A 24,808-nucleotide genomic window follows, 5' to 3' on the forward strand; every position below is an offset into this window, starting at 1 on the left:
TTACACAACGCAGAACTGCATGCATTGCACTCTTCACCTGACATAATTAGGAACATTAAATCCAGACGTTTGAGATGGGCAGGTCATGTATGGGCGAATCCAGAAATGCATATAGAGTGTTAGTTGGGAGGCAGGAGGGAAAAATACCTTTGGGGAGGCCGAGACGCAGATGAGAGGATAATATTAAAATAGATTTGAGGGAGGTGGGATATGATGATATGATATGGATTAATCTTGCACAGAATAGGGACCGATGGTGGTCTTTTGTGAGGGCGGCAATGAACCTCCGGATTCCTTAAAAGCCAGTAAGTAAGTAGTATGTCTCATACCTTATATTTAGGATCAATTAGTAGAACAGAAATAGTATATTTCCTTGTATCGATACATGCCTCACTTTCTGGCTTGAACATAGAATCAGTCGGCTGTTGGGGCGCGGAAGGATTTTGCGTTATGTTCATGGATACGCGGAGTCTTCTTGTATGGAATGAGCATTACATATCAACCTCTTTTCCATTTTTTTTCTACGGTAGGTCAAAGACCAAAAGTTTCCAGAGTGAAGAAATAATTTTTTGTAATATTATTGTGTGAGGCCGAAACCAGTTCACTAACGTCTTATGTGTAATTTGGTAGGGGTAATAATGGAGAAGAACAAAGCCAGCTTTTAATCATGCTTCATTTTATAGCCTTACGGCAACAGAAAGTTAAAAAGAAATTCGATGCAATCTAATTCTAAGCAACAGACAAACGGAACTAAAACAAAAAGGAGTTAGTGAAAGGTGACTATTTGGTTTCTGACATTACACTCACACCAGAATTAGAGGGTGGAGGGCACGGATTTCTTTTGTTTATTTTTTTTAATTGCTTGAACTGCAAAACAAATTTGTATGTACATGTGACAGGTGGTGCACAGGAGCCTTTTCAGTTTCCACCTGGCTGGTCTCTGTTTTTCTTGAAGAGCTCGGTTTTCTCTGGTATCGCTCACTGGCGCGCGGGCGGCCGAAGTGGGGCAGTGGAGCGCCGCGCCGACCAGCACAGCTTGCGGGATCCTCAGCTTATAAGAGCGGGTGGCCCACTCCGGCACATCACAGCTCTGCTCTTCACGATATCGCCATGGCTTCCTTCAGACTGGTGAGTACGGTACCGCCCCAGGCGCTGCGTCTCGCGGTCGAACAACGGACTGGAAATCGCGAGTGGTTTTGGTCACGATTAAATGAAAGGGAATACATATTAGATATAAGAGTACGCTTTTACGAATTTAATTCAACAGGCTATATCACTTCTTCAGATTAGTGCGATAGTGGTGTTCCTTTTACACTTAATTTAATGCATGTATTTTTTTACTGTCGTGATGAAATGCGCTATTGAAGATACTGCAATGAACATTGAATGATGCTGGGTAACTTTCGGTGCTGGACCCCGGACTCATTTCACCGGCATTATCATCTTCATCTCATTCAGATGCTAAATAACCTAAGATGTTGATAAAGAGTCGTAAAATAACCTACTAAAAAAATATTGAATGATAGAGTTTGGAGGTTCAGAGCGGAGACTACATAGGCCTCTGGGAGCACGTGACAACCTACAGACCACGTCAGTGGCTCTTCATCCACGCAGTCCGTGTTCTATTCCCGGCCAGGTCGTCATGGAATTTGTGGTGGACAAAGTAGGCGTTTCAGAGTGTTTTTCTCGGGGTACTCTCGTTTCCCTCTATAATTTCACCAACACATCCCATCTTCCCATCTTTCATCAATCATCTTCAATAGAATGGTGAATTTTCAAAACGACTTAAGTCCCTAGAAGTAGTTTTGAGAAAATTAAAGAAAATTGTCTTTGGCTTCGGTGAACCATACATTGTTACAATATATTTTTTATATATAAGAGAAATAGTTTTAGTATAAAAATTCATACTTTTGTACTCTTCTTCATGTCGTAAAAAATTTAATTATCTTCAGGACTTAAGTTGTTCTGCAAATTAACTCAATCCTGCATCATAATTATTAGTAGACTTCGTGGAATTGCCACGAGAATCGAAAGGTTTACTGAGCACGCGGTATAGACTGTATGAGAAGGGGGCATGCAAAGGCTGGAGTATGCCTCTGATGTAAACACTGAGCAGTATACTGCGGTTACAATAAAACCTGTATCCTGCATTCAAGAAATATAATGAATGATCATTGAAGTAGGAAATGTCTAAACATGTAAGTACACAATTATTTTATAGCGAGATATATTAACTCTTAAAATGTAATGTAATATACTCACATCATCCTTGAATATGTGCATTCCAATGAAGAGTTACGTACATTTTGAGCGACTGCAAAGTGAACCTCCTCCGATGGTCACTCAAACAGTTTTTATATTGGGAAAATGTACGTTCAACATCACACGATGTGATAGGTGCATATTTGAAGAACGGAAAATCACTACTTTTTAATACACCAACTTCAGATGTCTTGTCGTGACCTGATAGTACATCATTTATGATACGAAGTTGTGAATAGGCAGAATTTTTAGCAATAATGTTTCTCAACTTACATTTCACTTTTTCTGAAATTAGTGAATTGTTATTTTGGATAACGGTTTGTGATACTTTATACACTACATTAAGGGCTTCTAAGAGTTGTAGATTAGACGATTCTAACATGGACATGGACACGATTTTAAAATTAGAATCAATGAACAGAATATCTTCCAATAGCTGTTCAGAAGGCAATGATTTTACAGATTCAACAGCGGAACTTTCTGTGCTATCAAATGCATCAGTTACCTCCATTATTTTGCCGTAATATTCTGCATAATAATTAACAGCATTCAACCACGTTTTCAAATTGGTCAAGACTGGCTGCGGGGGTAAGGGTATTCCAGGGGCAATTATTTGGAACAGCAACACTCTCATTGTAGTATGTTTGATTGAATTCTTGTCTGCACTGAACAAATGTTAAGCTTTGACTATTTCAACCACAGTAATGCAAACAAAAGTGCTTACATAGATATACATTAGCTGTAGCTGCTCTATCTATTTGTACCGTTCACAACTCTTAACATGAACTGCTTATACTACGAGACCGGGCGGTCGCTCACCTCCTCTATACTACCGTACATCGGCAACCTGATTGCATACTGCGTGTGGCAATTCAACGAAGTCTAATTATTAGGTTACTGACACATAAACATGTTTAACTAAATGAATTTATACCAAAATCATAAAATAACCGTATTGCAATTGTTGAACAACATTATTTTGAACAATTTGTTAATCACAAGAGCACAGACCTCTGATGGAGAAAATTCTGATGTTGAAGAAATGTTTCTGAGCACTTATTGTCATTAAGAATTTGATTAGTGTGTTGTTCTTATTTTGTCCTGGACAACTGTCACAAAACAACCACAGTTCTTTAATATACTGGATGGGACATAGCTATTAAAGTAGTGTGCAGGAGAAAATTACATACCTCATTAAGACTTTTCTTGGCCTGTCCCTCATGGTAGACACAAAAGGACATTTCACTAGTTAGTAGTACATATCCTGAACTGGTGTTTAGGCAAGCATACATTTTTCATGTAGTCAAATGTGACAGCAAGAAAATCCTCTCTCTCGATGCTTAACTTGACTCCATTTTGCAATGCTTTTTACTTCAGCTACAAGTTTAGCACAATTACTGAGCATATCGCTTTTCATTTTCATGCTCTATTCTTCAAAAGTATTAGATTTTCTCAACTAAAGAATTACCAAAGACAACAGACAAAAAAATTTTGTCAGCTGATTGTATGATTAAAAGTCCAGGACTAAAGTCGTTTTACCCCTTAACCTAACATTCTGCTGCTAAGAAAAACTGTACGAAAGTCGTGGATTAAGGTCATTCTGCTACTAAACGATGTCCCTTGTACACAGTAACAATCATGCTCTCAACTCAGAACTCCCAAAATGTGGACTTAAGTCGTTTTGCAAATTCACCATTCATGTATTGTTTACTGTCGTGATGATATGCGTTTTGAGGTTCAGAGCGGAGACTACATATGGGAGCACGTGACAATCTACAAACCATGTCAGTGACTCTTCATCCACGCGGTCCGTGTTCGATTCCCGGCCGGGTCGTCATGGAATTTATGGTGGACAAAGTAGGCGTTTCAGAGTGTTTTATCGGGGTACTCCCGTTTCCCTCTATAATTTCACCGACACACCCCATCTCCCCATCATTTTATCAATCATCTTCAATAGTAAAGTGGACTGGGATAGCACGGGTCTTCAATGCTGATATAGGATTTAAAGCCTTTTGATTCTGGATCTTAGGGTTTATGAGGTACTCGTGACCTGGCTGAGGCAGAATGGTCAGTGTCAGCATCGGAATGGAACTACATCACATGTATAGTGAGGATCACGTTAGAGTAATTCCTAAAAGACTAATTTGTCCGTCTCTTCAGTGTTGCCAACTAATATTAGATATCACGAAAAGAGGATAAAATCACACAATGCCATGTGCTATAATAATAATAATAATAATAATAATAATAATAATAATAATAATAATAATATAGTATTAAAAATAACGATATCTTGCTTATTTACCACATCACATCTTTATGTTAGGGAGATGTTTTCTAAAAGGTTCAATAATTTGTGAAAGAGTATATTTTTCTTCTGGACCTCTCGCACATTATGTTAATAGTTAATAGTTTAGTGTATGATCTAATATTAAAATGCATTTTGTCTGACAACATGAAATTCATTGCTTTGAATAAACAGTTTACGAATCACGAGACAATTCCACTTTGAAATGTATGCTTAAGAATATTTACTCCATTATTGTAATAAAAGTCTAAACACGAAAGAAATTAATTAAAATGTGAAATGGTATTTCTATCGATTACTCAAGGGCATGTATCACACGAAATGTGTTATATTTATTTACACTTAGCTTACCTGACTCTAATCTTGAAATTGTAACCACAACACAAAGCAGCACATAGGTACAATAACTATTATGTGTTAATATTAATACTGATATTAATTAATTAGTAATATGTTCAAATTTCACTAGCTTCCAGTAATGGGCTCAGAAATCTAGAACAATTTGAATTTTCAGAATTTAAACTACTCACAATTTGTGTCACTGCTGCCAACACAACAGTTATAAAATCACTACCAGTTGTAGTATTTCTCAGTACCGAAATTCGAAACGAAGTTGGCAAAAGAAAATTCAACCTGCAAACTATAAAATCACCATAATCCACTAGCATATGTAGTAATGGGGGAAAAATGGTTAGGTTACACCCTTAGGATGTTAAGTAAGCTCACCCGGACTGTAAGGCGGAGCACAATGTGCCAATGTGAACTTAAGTACATAGTTCCGTCTGAGTTCGGCTTTCGTGAAGACAATCAATCAGAGCCTATAGGGCAACCACTTCTTTTCAATTATTATTCGGAAGTTAGCATGATTACAGCACTGTGTTGTCTTTACGAACAAGCGTATTTCTGTCGGTAAGTTAATCATTCCATTTGAATTATGGACTAACTAAATTCTGAATTGCCTTGAACTGCTGACATAACATCTCCAGTATTACCAGACTCATGTCCACTTGAAACAAGTTTAGGTGCCGGGGCGCACTTAAATATTCAACCTGCAGTAATCTCTAGTCTCATGGCGCTGCCAATGCACATTTGAGGATTAAAACTCCAACCGTGGCGCATATAATTAACTACATATATTTTGTTTAGGCACCATACATCTCTTTACAAGTTCATCATCCGTAAAGGGTTTTAGTACCTTAGCTAATTCCCAACATACTACATAACTTGCTCCTAAACATAGACTCTCAATTGTTCGACTCTCTTCAATGTTTGGCCTTTCATTAAGTGCTTTCAATTCTTGAAGCTGTAGTGCACGTTGCACCTCTGAAAAATTATTTTATCGAAACATGTATTTCTGTTGGAATAAAATCACAATAATAATAATAATAATAATAATAATAATAATAATAATAATAATAACATTGGTGTATGAATACATATTACAGAAAACATCTTCCCTGTCATTCGGCATGTTCTGGATGGCAGAGTCTACAATGTCGTTTTATATTGCTCGGTAGTATTCCTGACAGTATACAACACAGTACAACTTTACATTTTCACCGAACGCGTAACAAAAATAGTCTTCCTCCCACACTGTACGGAATGATCGTTTGCTTACAAAAGGTTTTGACTGTGTCATTGTCCCGCACTGTTCGTACGTTTACTAAGTACTTGAACTGCTTTCCGCAGTCATCCGTTGAGCTTCAGCACGCTCTACATTGGAAAGTTCTGATTACAGAACGTAATCGGGAGTCAGAGAATGAGCATACCTGGCATATGGTATACACCCAGTACTACGCCCTGCATCCATCCATGCAAAATTTTTATTTTTTTTTTAATTCGCTATGGAGAAGCGAAAGAAATTGTCCTATACTGCCGTTAACCGATCTATTGTACATAACCCCTTGAGAAGGATGTTTGCTTATACGATATCAGATGGAGAATGTCAGTCTGAGGTACAACGCTCGCGACTGTGGACTGATGGCGGTAACTAGGAGAATCATCCATAGGGAATGTCCAATTATTGAGATATGCTGGTACAAGAAGGTAGACCGTTAATTCTGGTGACCGTTAGAAAACTGTCTTAGATATTTCTGTGGTATTTATAAGCTGAAATTCGGCCTGTTCTGCTTCATCATTTTATCCTCCGACCTTGTCCATCACAAGTATAATTTCAGTCAACACTGAAGACCGAAGTCTTGTACGAAAATTAAGCAGAATATGTAACTAACAATAAGAAAAAAGATATCAAAAATACAAATTAGAAAGCGCCAAGCATATAAAACACATTGGACTAACATAATGAAACCAAATAATAGGTATAGTATATAAAAATACCAAGTCGTCATGGTACAGGGCGTCCAAAAGGCATATGAACATAGGACAGGACGTCTGAGAGGAAAGAAAAGCGCAGTGGGAGAACAGCAACAAGAAGATTGAAAGATATATATATATATATATATATATATATATATCAAATTTTATCAATACGTAGTATATTCATATATTAAGCTTAGGCCTATGCTGCGTCAGATAAGATGCGCGTGGGACCGCGTGTGAAGTAGAATATTATCAGCAAATAACCCTCGCATTATTCGGTTGAGAAGCTTTTGTCATCTAGTCTGTTCTCAAAAAAGCTGAAAGTTATATTACCGGTTGTTCTGTATGGTTGTGAAACTGGACTCTCATTTTGGCAGGGGAACAAATGTTAAGGGTGTTTGAGAATAAGATGCTTAGAAAAATATTTGTGGCTAAGAGGGATGAAGTTGCGGGAGAATGGAGAAAGTTACACAACGCAGAACTGCACGCATTGTATTCTTCACCTGACATCATTTTATTATAAACATTAAATCCAGACGTTTGAGATGGGCAGGGCATGTAATACGTATGGGCGAATCAAGGAATGCATGTAGAGTGTTAATTGGGAGGTCGGAGGAAAAAAGACCTTTGGGGAGGCCGAGACGTGGATGGGAGGATAATATATAATATAAAAATGGATTTGAAGGAGGTGGAATATGATTGTAGAGACTGGATTAATCTTAATGAGGATAGGGACCGATGGCGGGCTTATGTGAGGGCGGCAATGAACCTCCGGGTTCCTTAAAAGCCATAAGTAAGTAAACAAACCCTCGCACACCTTAGACCGCTGAGACTTTCTCCTGCTTAGGGTACAGTACGGCAGTTTATTCTTCCCAGATAAACCTACTGACCTATATGTAGGACGGCATATATTTTCTCAATTTAAATCTATCTCTTTGACTTCCTACAAGTTGGCAGTCCTGTTACTAATGTTACAGACGTCTATTTAGTTGTTGATGAGACAGCCGATGTTGCAAATGTTCATATTCTAGTATACTTGTGTTTGAAAGTTGTCTGTATCTTACCATGACAAACACTTTGTAAGTGTAATTTATTTTCATTACTTTTAATTTGAACTAGAACTTTGTAATTTTATTTGTACACTTATAAGACATGAATACAACGTATTATTAAGTAAGATTGCAATTTACTGTGATTACTTCGCGTTTATAATAGGCTAAACTGAAGCGACCTATATGTAGGACATTTCTGTTAAAATAATTTTGTCTTTTTAATATTTATAATTCTGTAATCCAGCAATATGTATGTTACATAGTGAATAAAAGAGCAGATTTTCAAGAGCACCATGGCTGCAAACAATTTATCAAGAATAAACCCATCAGGTATGGCTTCAAATTTTGGCTTGGCGCTACAGAGAGTGGATTCGTCATTTGGTTTCAGCCATATCAAGGGGCTTCAACCCCAATAAAAGAAGATTATCAACAATAAGACTTGGGAGGTAGCATCGTGTTACAGTATTCTGACGTGTTAAGGTTTGAGCACCCTGATGCAGCCTATCACTTTTTCTTCGACAAATTTTTCACCAGTATTCCTCTATTTGTGGAGCTAGGAAAGCGAAAAATCAGAGCTACTGCTACAATTCGAGACAACAGGAAGTTAAACTGCCCCTTGGTGACTACTCTTGAGATGAAGAAAAGATAGAGAGGATCTTATGACTTCCAAACAGCTGAAGCAAAAGTTGTCGTTTGCAAGTGGAACGATAACAGTGTCATTACTGTAGCATAAAATGCCGTGCCTGTGAACCCACTGCAAAGTGTCTCTAGATATTCAAGACATGAGAAAAAGAAAATTCATATTTCTCAGCCCAGAAATACATCTATCTGCAACAAACACATGGCTGGAGATGATCGTGCAAATAAGAATATATCATTGTACAGAACTGTCATTCGTGGTAAAAATGGTACTTCCCTATAATCATGCAGTGCATTGACATGGCTGAGCAAAATGCATGGCTTCTCCACAAAAATAATGACGGAAAGCTGGATCATCTGGCATTCAGACGACAAATAAGCGCTCAGCAAAAAGAGGCCCAAGCAAGGCATCGCGAATGGAACATGCAGATTCGAGATACGACAGGCTCGAACATTTGGTGATCTAACAGAACTGTCAAACCAGGTGTAGATTGTGTCATCAGAAGACGTCCTGTAGGAAGGAAGTGTGGCATTGGCTTACATGTCAAGTGTTTTCTTGTATATCACACTAATGTGTAGTAAATATTCAGAACTTCCCATGTATGTGACAGTTTATTTCTGTCATCACTGTGATTAGTTAATTTTCATTTTCAATTTACAATATTGCACAATTTACCTCTGAATTATGTATGTGGATTTATTTTGTTGCAATTCACAGTGATGAACACTGAATGTTCATATTATTACTTTGCTCACTTCAGGAATATATAAGAGAAAACAATTTGTGTTTACAGTTTATAACATACTATCACAAGAATGAGTTAAAGTATTCAGTCTAAAATTACATTGTTGCACTACATTATTGTAGTTTTGATTTACATTGAGATCACAACTCGTTTTATCTGCATTCGCTCCTATATTTCGGACAACTAATGCATGTTGCCCATATGTTCTCCCTATATCCTACCGACCTATATGTAGGACGCCACTATTTCAAAAACCAATCCCATGATTACACAGTGGTTGTTAAAAAACAATATAAACGAATATTTTAAGTACATTTTATAAGGATATGATGAAATTCATAGTAAAAAAAAGTTTCAGGCTTATCTGGGTTAAGGAACCAACCTAAAATAAAAATTATAATTACTCAAATCCTGCTTTAAACTCACCATTACACAACGAGATTAAAATAGATCATTGCACCATACAAATTCAATGTTCCAGTGAACATGTATTAATGCATTACATGTGCACAGATGCTGGTGTGCGCGCTGCTTCTGCTGGCCCTGGTGCACGTCCAGGCTGCCAAGGTGTACCTGCTGGACGACGGTGTCGAGGACCAAGGTGAGGCTTGTGTAGCAGCAGTGTTCTGATTGCTACTCGAATGTGACTTAATATTACAGTAAGAAGTAATATCGTATGTTGTAGGCATGAGTGAAAAGAACATTATGTTAAGTGCATCTTTTATGATTGTCAATGCAAAAATATTTAAAAATAATCACATTTGAATAGAAAATTGATTATTTATCAGTCTAGACTTGCATGGAATCTCCACACAAATTCTCACCTCGGTTAGAAACAGTGTCTAATTCGGTTATATATCTCATCATAGGAAGAAATTTTACACATGAGAAATATCATAAATTAAAATGCAATTAGCCTACTGAAAGTAGAATAATGAACTTAGAAGAAGAATATGTTCAAAACGGTTTTTGAATGAAATGTACCAAAAAAAGTATTAGGTCATTCAAGAGTTCTAAACCTTAGAGCATTATATGTTATAGCAGATTTATTTGAAGTAGAAAGAAAAACAACATCGCAGTGTTGGGCAAACAATGTGGTTTTGTTTTCACAAAACATTGGGAATATGTCCGCCGTTCTCTTGTTCACCAAACACCCTTCTTTCTGCGACATCATGCACAGCATTTTACAGACAAATTCTTCAAATATTCCCATTTTCTTGTGAGATAGCGTCTTTTAGTTAGGTACTGTATGATTTTCGGTGTGCCACGAAAACTCATTCTGTAGGTAACCCCACAACCAAAATTTATCCGGATTGAGATCAGGAGATCGTAGAGGCCTTATTGTGGGAAAGTGCATTGCCTACTGATGACACCTTAGCCAAAGATCTCTATAATGTCAATATGTTATACTGAAGTATTGTGCTTTGTTAAGTGCACATAGAATGGGATTATAAATTTAAGACAAATTTTACGAAATAACAGTTCATAAATTGTAAAAAATATTTTTTTTTCACGATTGAGGCCTGAATAACCCAAAAATAAAAAATAAGTGTATGGTGCCATGGAGAAAAAACGGACTCGTTACCACATTCTTTATATATTATAAACATTATTTTTATGACGTTTTCGAGATATTATTTTTTCTACCTCCTGTAACTTTTTTATATAGCGTTTCTCCATAAAATTAAAACTAGAAAAGCTATAAGCAGTATTCCATATTTTTTGCTCACCTGGTATAACTCGTTAAAATAATGGTCAGAGAACACAAGATCTGCATACTAATTGAAGGGCTCAGAGCCAAAGGCGACTAACCCACAATTACAAAATGAGTAAATAAGAGTTGATATTAAGAGGATCCTTATAAAAATGATTGGTTTCACAATTTATTTTAAATGGTCTACATTGAATAAACACAAAAAAATATCATGAATCTATAACAACAATGTATAGTTTTGGAAAAAGGCTTAATAATGAACAATACAAAATTGTGGGTTGGTCACCTTTGGCTCTCAGCCCTTGAATTATTCTTGAAACTGTCATTCTTGAGATGTTTTGCTATACTAAGGAGATGGTTATCTTGACCAGTAATTCTACAAAAGACATAAGCGTACACCAATTTTACAATTGATTGAAATAGGGTTCTTCAAAATAATTGCTTCAGTTTCACGTTGGTTTATATCTGTACTTATTTATGCTAGAACAATGTACTAATTATATATATATATATATATATTCTCTGGAAGCTTTATTCAGTATCTTGTAACTACTCGATATTTGAACATCTGGTTACACGACACTCATCCTGATTATAGTCCTACTAATGCTCCCACACTCTGCGCAGCATGTCGCCATCTATCTTCCGATCTGCATCCGTGGTGCGACACTGTATTGTAGATTCTGCAAATTATTGGCAAAACTCCAACGTAAAATTTGCTCTTTACTTACTTCCACAGAATAAAGTCACAAGGGGTCAAGTCATGTGTATAATGAGGCCACCTCATGAAGTTTTGGTGACCGGTAGTTCAAAGGTCAATCCGAGATCGAGGGAATTACTCGTTGCGATACTCACGTACATGATGGTGGAAGTGAAATTATGCATCACTTTGCTGGAAAATCAACTCGTCTTTCTCTTTCTGCAGCTGTAACATCAGCCAACGTTGAAGCACTTCGAGATAAATTCCTCCTTTAATGACAACTTCACAAAAAAGAGAGAAAAAAAAAAGAAAGGATCATAGAATTTCTTCTTCTAAATAGCACAGAAATCGTTGATTTTGGGACAATCCCTCCCGTGCTAGATGGCAACCTGTATCTGTTATTCCGATGTTACAGAGGTTCATCTCATCAGGTGAAAAGAGGCTTTGTCACTAAAGATTATGTAAACCGGGAATTTGTTCATCACCCTCCAGTCTCTCCACAATTTCCTCGCATAACTCAAATCGAATGCGTTTATTAGCTTTCTTCTCATCTTGTAGTAGTCTACCTGCAATTTGTATGGTTTCACTCTAAACTTCTTTCTCAACACACGTTGATTGCGGAACTATAGCAGTTACCTACTTGCTCCGTGAACTGATTATCTCGGGCTATTCCATCTTGACTGTTTCATTATAAGTGGATGGTCGTCCAGTGCTTTTGCTCTTATAGATACACCCCTCCTTTCCGAATTTCTTGTAGCAACGTTTGAGGAACTTTCCGGAGGTGGATCCTGTTGAAATTCGCGTTGAAAATTACATTGAACAGTCGCGACGATGTAGGCCCTACTGCGAAATTTAGCACGCAGAAAAGCTTTAAACTTTCTGCGATTTCAACAAACAGTAGTCCGCGCATATGTATAATGATACTTTTAACAAAATTGCAGACATTTAACTATTTTATGAGACACTGCATTCCTACAATATTATATATACTTTCCAAAGTAAACCATATACAAATCAGAGCCGTTATTATAGAATACCTATCTTTTAGATATTATTAGAGTAGTTTCAGCTTCTACAAATAATAAGTGTTCGGAGTAGGAAGAAATTAATATTTGACTGTAAATCATTAAATTTATCTTCAGGGGAAGTTAATACTCCCTGGAGGAAATAGCTCCTTCATAGCCACTTCTTCAATTTATCACGAATTAAGAGGAAAGATGGCTTGTTCGGATTTGTGGTAGACCCTGTAACACCACCCTCTACGAAAGTACATCAGATTAGCAGAGACCGGAAGTTTTGGCATTATGAATCATTAAAATAGACAGGCAAAAAGGCATCATAAATAACTAAAATAGGCAGGCAAAAAGGCATTATAAATAGCTAAAATACGCAATAAAAGGAATTATAAAAACCTTGCACCAAACCTCACAACCTTCACTTTCCACAAAGGGATTTCGGCAGCAAGAAAAGCTTTACATAAGTCGAATGCAAATTGAGATTTTCGACTCGATGTTGCAATTACTGTTGGAAGCAAAGAAATCTTCTTCCCAGTAGTCTTGCAAAGTGCAATTTTGTGTTTGGTTGTACTCATGTGTTGCGATATGAAAATATTATTTAGCTATAGTCGCGACGCTGTTATTCCCGGCGTGACTCCTCCTCTTTGCTTACGTCTTAGGAAGTCAAGGCTCTATAAAGTCTAGGTAGGTAGTATCGTTCGCCATTTTTGTTCTTTCGTTGTCGAGCTACCATACGAGGAATCTATTTGCCACACCGTTAAACATTATCATGTCGTAGCTCCTATGATAATAAATCAAACGCACTGTAATTCAGCAAATAATTGAACGTCTTCGTGTGCTTTCTGCGAACGCCAACGAAAGAGCCAAAATGGCGGGCGATTATATTAAGTATTTGTCGATCCTTAAGAAATTAATAACGTCGTCATCAGCGAATCACAAGACGTACACGTTTAAATGTAGCCGACCTGCAACGCGATTGGCTGCCGGAAACTAGAGCCATGGGACTATAGCTACAACAACGTCGCAATGAAAACTGAAAGAAAAATAACCGTAAAAAATAACGTTAGACCCGCACTCATTGTTACCTTGTCAAAATAAACACAAGCGATAATTAAAACGCTTACTGTTATACATTTTTACACGCCAGCACTCACTGTTGCAAAGAGAATATGAACTGACTGAAAGTCAATAATATACATTCGGTGAAGTCACTTCATTATAGTGGTTATAGAAATAAAATATACCTGCAGGCAATTTTCAATAATAAATTAATAAATTATAGATAAATAATCAAATAAAGGCAAAAAGCATTGATTTTGTAAATTAGGCATTTATATTAAAAAAGGCAGAAAAGGGCAACATAAAACTGTGACGTTTCAATCACGAAAGTATAATTCGTACAGATTTACTTTCAAAATTAAGATAGATTTAACACATTTAAAAAGACATTCTGCCAAAGTTCCGGTCTCTGTTGATTAGACTAGCTGTGAAAGCACATAGATCACATGACATTATTATTATTGTTGTTATAGAGTATCCGGCAGCAACATTCCCATAGTAAAGTACCTCTATCGAATGTGGGTCATACGTGTTCAAAGCATGTAGGCACAAGTTAATCTCAACACAAACACGACAGATGGCAGATTTAAGTACAGATAACTGTCAGAGAATCTTCTTGTCACAGTGAGAATTGAGTTACGCTTTACTGCTAAATAGAGTGGGTCACCTCAGGCGTAATAGACAGACGCGAAAGTAGTGAAACGAGTTTTTAATATTTCCAAAGTGAAAGGACTTCTTATCGTTTGGTCCCAAAAAAAACTGAATTAATCATGATGTTTTCATATTCTTGTTTATTAAAACATTCGGTTACTTGTTGATACGTGAGAGTCTGTATCACCACTTTAAGTCACTCATATTAATTGCACCAATTAAAAATAAACTAAAATTCAAATTTCAATTCCTTGTTGATTTTGACTGCATTGTTAAACGTATTTGTGGCGAGTCTCATTTTCGATAAACAATAATTCTTACACTTGTGAATTTCATTACATGATAATTTTAAGTATATGATGCATTCAAAACGAACGAAAACTAATAGCCTCCAATTCCAAAGCTGTCTACATCCATTCTTAACAATTTTCAGGAAACGCCAACACTGATAACTTTTTTCCTAATTGTTTGCAGTGTTCGTCATATTTGAAGCTTATTTATGGAAGGAAAGAGGGAATTTAGGCATAACATTCATTAGAAAATTGCTAGAGACATTTAGGTAGATGACAAAACCGCCATTACCTCAATTTAAAAAAAAATGGATTTAGACATTTTTGGAATTGGACGCTTAAGTTATGAAAAGTCACTTTCAGGCACAGGTTATGATTTCAATTCATGACTCTGCCTTTTCTAATACATTTAATTATTTAGTAGTCATTTTATGTTAACCCTTTGCAGCATAGTGGCTGTCCAATTTTCTAAATTTTATGGCACAGATATTCCACCAAGGAATCACCTTCTGATTATACATAGAGGTGCGATCTGTGTTTTGAAATTGTATGCAGAGTTAAAAAAACTTTCTTTTCTTTTCAATGCAGAAAACCATAATGAATTTTAAGCTCAGGAATGAAAAAAAAAATCATTTATTTTATTAGCGCTTCATCTTTCCGAATTTTAATAGCCTACTCGTCACGAATGCATCTATTTATTTTATACAGCCCTATAGTTTTAAGACCATTTCAAAAATTCTGTCAATATTCAGTAACATTATTGAAATGTTTACATCTCATAAATATAATATAATACAGATTCCAAATAATAACATTTAATTTACTGCATGATTGAGAAATAATTTTCTGTCATACTTGATATAACATAATAAATTATTTTAAAAAACTGGCATAATATTAATTGTTTTATTTCCAATAACTTTTAGTTATAGCATTTTATCTAGAACTAAATATAAAAAAGTTACGATTAATATGCCATATTTTTATAGATATACTTCCTATAGGCTATATTGTAGACAATATTTTTCTTGATATAGCCTAAAAATTAAAATAATAATAATAATAATAATAATAATAATAATAACAATAAATTCCATGCCAAAGAGACAAATTTAAATCCAATTGGAATTTCTGATGAACATAGACAATTTTCAGGATAAGTTCTCGTGAAATATTCCTGTTTGTTGTTACTTTTTCTGCTAGTGTAACACCATTTGATAAAATTATCAATGATCATCATATTAATGTAAAGGAAAGCTATCTTTAATGACAACACTACAGACATCTTGTGAGAGTTATCTCTATGTGGAGATAAGAAATTGCTTGCTTGTGTGATCTAATTATTAAAAGTTATTTAATTCAAGAGTATTTTATCATAATTTAAAAAAATTGTAGTTAGTTATTCGTTGGCTTACTCAGTTAGGAATGAAAGTCTTCATCTTTTAATTCATATTTGAATGGTGAATTTGCAAAACGACTTAAGTCCCTAGAAGTAGTTTTGAGAAAATTAAAGAAAACTGTTTTTGGCCTCGCTGAACCATATATTGTTACCATATAATTTTTTATATGTAAGAGAAATAGTTTTAGTATACAATTTCTTACTTTTGTACTCTTCTTCAGGCCGTAAAAAATTTAATTACCTTCAGGACTTAAGTTGTTCTGCAAATTAACTTCAATTTTGCATCATAATTATTAGGTTACTGACACATAAACATGTTTAACTAAATGTACTTTACCAAAATCATAAAATAACCTTATTGCAATTTTTTAACAACATTATTTTGAACAATTTTTTAAACACAGAAGCACAGACGTCTGATGAAGAAAAGTATGATGTTAAAGAAATGTTTCTGAGCACTTATTTCCATTAAGAATTTGATTAGTGTGTTGTTCTTATTTTGTCCCGGACAACTGTCACAAAACAACCACAGTAAGTTCTTAGTATACTGGATGGAACATACTTATTGAAGTAGTGTGCAGGAGAAAATTGCATACCTAATTAAGACTTTTCTTGGCCTGTCCCTCATGGTAGAACAAAAGGACATTTCACTAGTTTTAATGTTGTGAACAGAGAAAGCTGGGACGGTAAGCTGGCGATAGTAGTACATATCCTGAGCTGGTGTTTAGGCAAGCATACATTTTTCATGTAGTCAAATGTGACAGCAAGAAAATCCTCTCTCTCGATACTTAACTTCGCTCCATTTTGCAATACTTTTTACTTCAGCTACATGTTTAGCACAATTACAGAGCATATTGCTTTTCATTTTCATGCTCTCTTCTTCAAACGTAATAAATTTTCTCAACTAAAGAATTACCATTGACAACAGACAAAAAACATTTTATCAGCTGATTGTATAATTAAAATTACATATTATATAAAGTTCTTCAGTACTTGACAGGCAAAACAACTTAAGTCCAGGACTAAAGTCTAGACTAGATTAAAATTGCAAGTTTCTTGTTTATGTTAGTTAATTAGTTAGGATACAATTAATTATGATACTTAATCACTCGTTTAAAGTTTGTGTGACTCCAACCTGTGTATATTTTTGTGTGGCTTTACTTTGTTCATAGGGTATTTTTATTTTCCTTTTTATTTCTATTATTGTATTTGTATTTCTGGTGGTGTGGAAGAGAATGCCTGATGGTCTTAACTACACCAGAATAAATAAATAAATAAAGTCGTTTTACCCCTTAACCAAACATTCTGCTGCTAAGGAAAACTATGCAAACGTCGTGGATTAAAGTCTTTCTGCTACTAAACGATAACCCTTGCACACAGTAACATAATCATGCTCACCAGATGGCCCGGGTTCGATTCCCGGTCGGGGCAAGTTACCTGGTTGAGGTTTTTTCCGGGGTTTTCCCTCAACCCAATATGAGCAAATGCTGGGTAACTTTCGGTGTTGGACCCCGGACTCATTTCACCGGCATTATCACCTTCATCCCATTCAGACGCTAAATAACCTTAGCTGTTGATAAAGCGTCGTAAAATAACCTACTGAAATAAAAAATAATCATGCTCTCAACTCAAAATCCCCAAAAAGTCGTTTTGCAAATTCACCATTCATTTATATCAACTTTAATTCACATTTATATCAACTAGATACCTATCTAGTCACATATAACACTTCTGCTGTGTACTAGAAGTTATCTTATTGTGAATTATAAAATGAAGTTTGTCCACCATGGGCAGTGTTAATAGGATGATAATGAAGAATTGATAAAAAGTAATTGCAACTTCATGTGTATCCACAAAAATCGTCATCTTAAGTTTGCTGGTACATGAAATTGTGTTATTAAACTAATAATTTTGTTAATACTGTATCCATTGCTGTAATTGTCATAAAATAATTAAAAACAAAGTGTGTAATGTTTTAAAGGGTAACTCTCGTAATCAGTGAAGAAGGTAACAACAGGGTATTCTATTACATTGTTACTAAAGAAGGTATAAGCAAATACCTTACTATAATAATACCGGACAGCTGTATACTAGCAGCATTGAAGTGAGTGCGAAATATCGCGGACTTGACATCTAGCAGAGCGGCGTGGAATTACGTCCACAAATACAAATATTAATTGAATAGTACCGTATTTAGTGTAACATTATTTTTTATATCAAAGCTGCATATTATGAGAAATATTGCATGCTTCATATTATTTTCCGTAATTAATTGTTGCGTATTTTTTCTTTGCTGTAGTGAGACAAAATTAATTCTGACATTAAGAATGAATTTACAATAAAGCTTTATATACCCATTGCTGACAACTGCAAAAATAAAAATGAGAGTAATCTGATGCTTGTAATAATTAGCAAAGGCATGTGGACAACAATAAAACTTAATTTGATAAAATCTTAAAATTCCAAATACATTTTAACTTCTATTCATTTATTAGGCCTAAATAAAAAAGCTAATTTTTATTGTTCTATCAACACAGAGACAAAGGCATTAGGACTAATAAAGAATTTTGTTGACTCACGTTTTATGAACTCTCGGAAATCGAAAGTACGATTTGGAGCAATTTGTAATGCTGTAATTGTAGCAATTATAAACAGCACATATACACCCTGACATTTTAACACTGTAAACTATTAACTAGCCCAGCAACAATATGCATTACAGTTGATTACAGCTTGTTTCGCGATTATCTCAACACCAGCCGTCTAGGTAGCAGCACCAACGTTGTTCGCGCGCAGAACTGCTAGCTGTCCGGTATTATTATAGTAAGGTACTTGGTATAAGTACCATGTAATTGAATAATGTAAGTTACATAGTCGAATCTTAATGTGTATGAACTAAGATATTATTTTAGTTGGAAACTTACGCCATGTTCCGTAGGAAGACGTTTCTAACATTTCAGAAGAAATTTCTGCCTACAGAACATTGTGGAAGCTTCCGAGAGAATTAAGTAATAGATGGCTTCTCAGATGCAGTTGAGACTTCCATATCAACACACTCGACAGCTCTACAAACTTCCGGAGACAGAGCAGTGGCTGACGATGGTAGAAGTAACCATAGGACTGCAAGTTACGAAGATTCTGAATTTACTACAGTTAATTCACCGAATACGTCTAGTATTCCTGGCCTTGTGAATAAAAACATAGTGTCCGACATATCAGCAGAATATGCTAGTGATGTGGTCAACCATCATCCAGTAACTAAATATGACACACAATCATCGTACAGAAATGCAGACGACGCAATTGATATGTCAAGTTCTAGTCATCCCACGAATCGTGGGAATAATAGTGATGTAGGCAATGTTAATCAAGAAGAAGCTGAATTTAACAAAAATACTTATATTTCTGCTGAGCATAAGACCAAATCTGAAAGTGTAAGCGAAAATGATGATAATTATCATGACAATACGAGACAAGGAAGCAGAGCAATACGGACAAATGGCAATTATGAAGTGAGCCCATCTCTGATATCGGATAAAGCCACAATTACAGAAACTAGACGTAGGTTTAATCAACAAATTCAAGGAAATGTGAAGATCACTAACAGTAAAAGAGGTCCGATGAATCATCAATATGTGCCAATTCAAGATAAATATAATTCGGAATTTGTTAATTTTTATAAGAGACAAACAAACCCTCAAAGTAACGCTTATGAAATACTGAGAGGACCATCACCACCTAATGAAATCTATGGCTCCGCGTACACACAAGATCCTTTCCAACGTTTACCTATCAAAGACTCATATGAGTCACTGAACTCATTGCACAATTTAACATACAGTTCTCTACGTCAAAGAGACGAATCACATAACCAGAAACCTTCAGATTCGCTTGGATCAGCTACTATTTCCCACAGTTCACAGCAAAATGGTTTCTTTCAACCACCGAATACATCATATAACCCAAAACCCACGGATTTCTACGTATCATCTGATGCCTCTTATAAACCACAGTCCAGAGGACCATTCAGACCGCAGCAAGAACATTACAGTTCTCCACAACGTAAAGCTCCTAGTGTAACACACGGTTTGCCCCACTATAAACCACCAGGAAACGCTCCGCTACCACGTAGACCACCAGCAAGAAAACCATTAACACCTACAAACGGCACTCCATTACGTAAACCTCAGGGCTCACCTCCATTCTATAAATCACCACACAACTCTCCAACACGTAAACCATCGGGTGTTCCTCATGGGACACCATCTCGTAATCCCCCTACTTCTTTATACGGTACCTCACCACACAAACCGTCCAGTGGGAGCTTACCCAGCAAACCTTATGATAGTTATGGGTCACATAGCACGTTACATAACTTGCATCACAGTTCCCCACACCTTTCAACAAGACCATCATTTGAATCACCACAAAAAAATCAACATGACCCTTCATCGTTTAACTCACAATTTAATGAGCCTTATAATTTTCAAACACCACTTCATAATTCATCGCCACAAGGCTCCAGATCGCCTGTCACATTTGATTCCTCAGTCTTAGATGACACTCCTAGACCATCGTACGACTCGCCATCGAGAAAACCGCAAAGTTCTTCATTTGATTCACAATCTGATTACTTACATGGCTCTCCAACTTCATCTTACAACCCATCATCACATGGCATAAGATCACCTACAAAATCGTCAAATCGAGGGCCCAATCCTTCATATGACTCACCATCAAGAAAGCCAGGAATTCCTACATATGAGTCACAATCCGATAATTTTTATGAGTCACCAACTCCCTCACATAGCTCAAGACAACCAATACCGGTCAGATTATCCTCACATGTCTCATCATCTAGTGATTCAGCTGAGTCACCTACATCAGTGTATGGTTCATCGTATAGTGACTCACATAAGTCACTCACTCCATCTCACGGCTCAACCACTAGTCTTCTTTATGATGATCCGTCAGACAAATTTCATGAGTCTCTAAGTTCCAGTGGTAAGGGCACATCTGGACCTACATATACATTTGTGAAGACAGACTATGACGGAAATGTGAAGTGGGGAGTTCGTCACAGCGTGGGCAGTCAATATGCAGGTGGTCACCAGTGAATAACTGTTCATGTAAGTTATATTAGGGAGCCTCTGAATCTCACTTCAACTATACCTCACTTGGGCATTGCAGATCTTCTGACTAACTATTTATGTACATCGCTTTTAGATATGGTGCCTTCTGTGCGGTTCTGTGACTTCTCTTCATATTCTAGTTATGATATCGTAATGATAAACATTCCAAAACCTACAGCATGGATATTTCTCATAATATTATACTCTACTCATTAACCTCTTGAAGGGCCAGGTTCTGAATACTCTGTTCTACAACTCATTTTCTAGCCTCCGTGGATTTACTTACATATTAATTCTTGACAATGTAAGTATACAATCTATCACACCATATAGCATGTAATTCTCTATGCCTTTGGCCTAAACACAACTAATCTAAACAGTATAAAACGGATATTTGTTTCCATTGATATTTATCTCTATTGTAAACCTTTGTTAGTGCACGTTTTTACTTAATCATTTTCTATCAATAATGTGAGCAACTGCGTAGTAAGATAAAATAGTTCATAAAGAATTTGGAATACACTTCTTACTATTCCACAATAAATAACAGTTATCTTTGTTTTATTATAGATACCTAAAATTTACGTAGTAGTTTAAATAATATGTCCATAAAACTAAAATCCCGGGATACTTCTGACAGAAAAACAATTGGACAGAAAGAAACATTAGGTAGTATTGAGATCTCCACTGAGTTTGGAGGAAGAGAAAGGAAAGTCTTTGAAATTAACATTGTTAGGATAAAAGCTTAATCTATAAATTCGAGAAAAACAGAAACTTCAGTTACGCGAAGCATAATAAGGGACTATTTAAGATAAATTTATACGCCGATGAATGCTTCATTTAATAACACTTCCTGTTTTTTCTTGCCTACTATAATTTGGAGCATTATTCCGAACGTGGATATGTCTCAATTGAGCAGTGATCAATAAAAATTAATTTTCAGTAATTCGGAAATAGAAAATATGTAGTTGTAAAGTAATATATTTATGGAAGTTATCTTTGGCAAATAGGCGGTCAGATAGCTCAGTTGTCAGACCAACTGAATATGGACTAAAATTCCCGGGTGATGAAGGGATTTTTCTCGTTGCCAAACTTCCAGAAAGTCCCGAGGTTCACTCAGCCTCCTATGAAATTGAGTGCCGGGTCTATACCGGGGGCTAAAAGGCGGTCAGAGCGTGGTGCTGACCATACCACTTCATTTCAATGCTGAGGTCATGAAAGCATGGAGCTCTACCTCCGTGCTCCCCAACGACAATCATGGCATGTAAGGGGGATAACTCTTACTCTTCGATAAATCTAAAAATTCCTATACTTCGTTCCATAATGTCTGACAGGAGATGTAAACATTGTCGGCAAAGAAGACAGATGTACAGGGACATCATTTTATTTTTACTTCACTTTTTATTGTACCTGAGATTTCGAATGTACTTCATTCCCACCCCCTCTACTAGTAAACTTCCAACTGTTCTCCACACAGAACCAAGGCCGCGTATGCAGTCAAAGTAAACAGTACTGAGTTAGTGAGTATAGTACTTTCCGCAATACGTTCGCGTTTTCCAGTGACGAAAGAGCTTTCAATATTGAATTATATTTTTGCACAGATACTGTCGTTCGTTTCCTTACGTCGCATCCCGGTTTCCCCCACCCGCTTCTGCTCCCCCATGTGGCTGGGCTGTCTTAGCTTCTTTCTGAAAACATTAATTTCTGTTAGGAATTGGACGTCTACGTATTATTATACAACTGTTTAAAATAACTTCAATAAAAGGGCCTCGTTAAGTAATTAACTGACACGTGATTTCCCCCCCTTTCTACGACCCTGCGACAAAATCACTTGGACGGACTGTAGATAGCATGTCTGAGTAATTTTATCGTTTCGGATCGGGCAGAAGTGAAAATTGAATTTACAGTACTTAAGGTACTCTTTTATAGAGTAGGTACAGAATTATTTCAACATGAGTTATTAGTACGAAGGACGAAATTGGTAATTGGAATTAGGTACAATAGTCTATAGTGCGATAATATGCGCAAAAGAACTGAAGACTGTATCGAAATGAAGGGCCACCTTTTTCAAAAATATGTTTAAATATCCATATTATGATTATTTTTCAATTTAACTTAATTCTCTATATTGTACGCTAATGTGCTGTAGACAATATAATATACACTGCATAATGAATACGTTCGAATGAATAGCTCAGTTCGTGAGTAAAAACACTTATTGTTAATACAGTACTGTATCTTGATTAAACAAAAACCTAATGAAAATTATCAAACTCAAAATCGCGATATTTCCTAGTTTACGTAAATGGATGAACTACTTTTTTTTCCCTCCTATATTTAGTAAAGTGATTTGTTTGTATTTTACACCAGTATCATCGAACTCCATTCGTGGAAGGGGGTAGCAAACGGTGTTTTCGGTTCTCAACTGTTAATCCAGGTTAATATTAAAATGTTAGTAAAAATAAAATGATGTCCCTGTATAACTGTTATTCAACCAATGGCAGAGGTCTCATTCCACGCTTGTCTTGAAGTTGGGCGGTCTGAAGCGTTCTGAAGTGTCATTGGTTGAATAGCAGTTATACTTCTCTCTGCCTCTGTCGGCAATGTTTACTTCTCCTGTCACACATTATGGAACGAAGTATAATAATATACACTGCTCACCCACAAAATGAGACTTTCCCAAGCAAGACATTATGGTTGTGTGTTTAATGAAATTGTAAGCTAAAGTGTAATTTAAAAAAGGATGGAAAAAGTAAAAGAGCATTTTGAGAGGAAGTTGTTACGGCACTAAACTGAGCTAATGTTTATGTTTCCAGCCAGCCTTGCGTCTGAAGTGAACGATGCCCGAATAAGGCGTGACGGAGGAGGTGGACACGGTGTTACTGGACCTGTCCACACATTCGTGAAGACAGACAAGCATGCGCATTTCAAATGGGGAGTGCGACACCATGTTGGTCATCAGTATGCTGGCTAGAGCGCTGATAAGCTACATACCAAAGCAGTTTCCTCACATAAATAATATGGAAAATGGAAAACAATTTCTATTTATTTTAAATAATGACAGTCTTGAAATGTATTTGCTGAACCTACATCAAAATTACAAAAAAAAATACTTTTATATTGGCTATCACTGAACACAATAGTAGGCCTACATGTGAAATGTTGGTTACTAGAAAATCTGTGGCTTAATTTGTCGACTAAACTTTAGACTCCGTGAAAATTGTCTATGCAAGTATTTTCCTACAATGTTATATTTATATTTGTTGTTATTGTTGTTTTACACTTATATTTTGTTAATAAAATTTTTATCTGAGATGTATTCATATTTTTTGCTAATGTTTACAATCAGTTTTCAGAAAAGATATATATTACGTTATGCACAAATCAGTTCAAATGATAGGTCGTACCTTCTCTTATAGTGGTTCACAATGATTGTTAGAAACTTACTTTGAGCAGTATGAGGCTTATTATTTGTCTAGAAAGGAGGATGAAACGCTTTATCTCCCTCTGCCTAACTTCAA

At 36.0% G+C, this 24,808-nt stretch overlaps 1 protein-coding gene across 2 annotated transcripts; it reads left to right on the forward strand.

The window, feature by feature from the left end:
• Positions 1–997: 997 nt before the first annotated feature.
• On the forward strand, positions 998–24,606 carry LOC138710407 (uncharacterized protein DKFZp434B061-like). Of its 2 annotated transcripts, none has more exons than XM_069841293.1 (4): positions 998–1,128; positions 9,840–9,927; positions 19,171–21,284; positions 24,104–24,606. In XM_069841293.1, exons 1-3 carry the CDS (start codon positions 1,111–1,113, stop codon positions 21,270–21,272), a joined length of 2,208 nt encoding a protein of 735 aa, XP_069697394.1. In that variant the 5' UTR covers positions 998–1,110; the 3' UTR covers positions 21,273–21,284; positions 24,104–24,606. The 2 variants fall into 2 exon arrangements, with proteins under 2 accessions (XP_069697394.1, XP_069697395.1); XM_069841294.1 differs by having other exon boundaries at positions 19,183–21,284.
• Positions 24,607–24,808: the final 202 nt, after the last annotated feature.

Source organism: Periplaneta americana, chromosome 12 (genome assembly GCF_040183065.1).
Source record: "Periplaneta americana isolate PAMFEO1 chromosome 12, P.americana_PAMFEO1_priV1, whole genome shotgun sequence".
Taxonomy (NCBI): Eukaryota; Metazoa; Arthropoda; class Insecta; order Blattodea; family Blattidae; genus Periplaneta; species Periplaneta americana.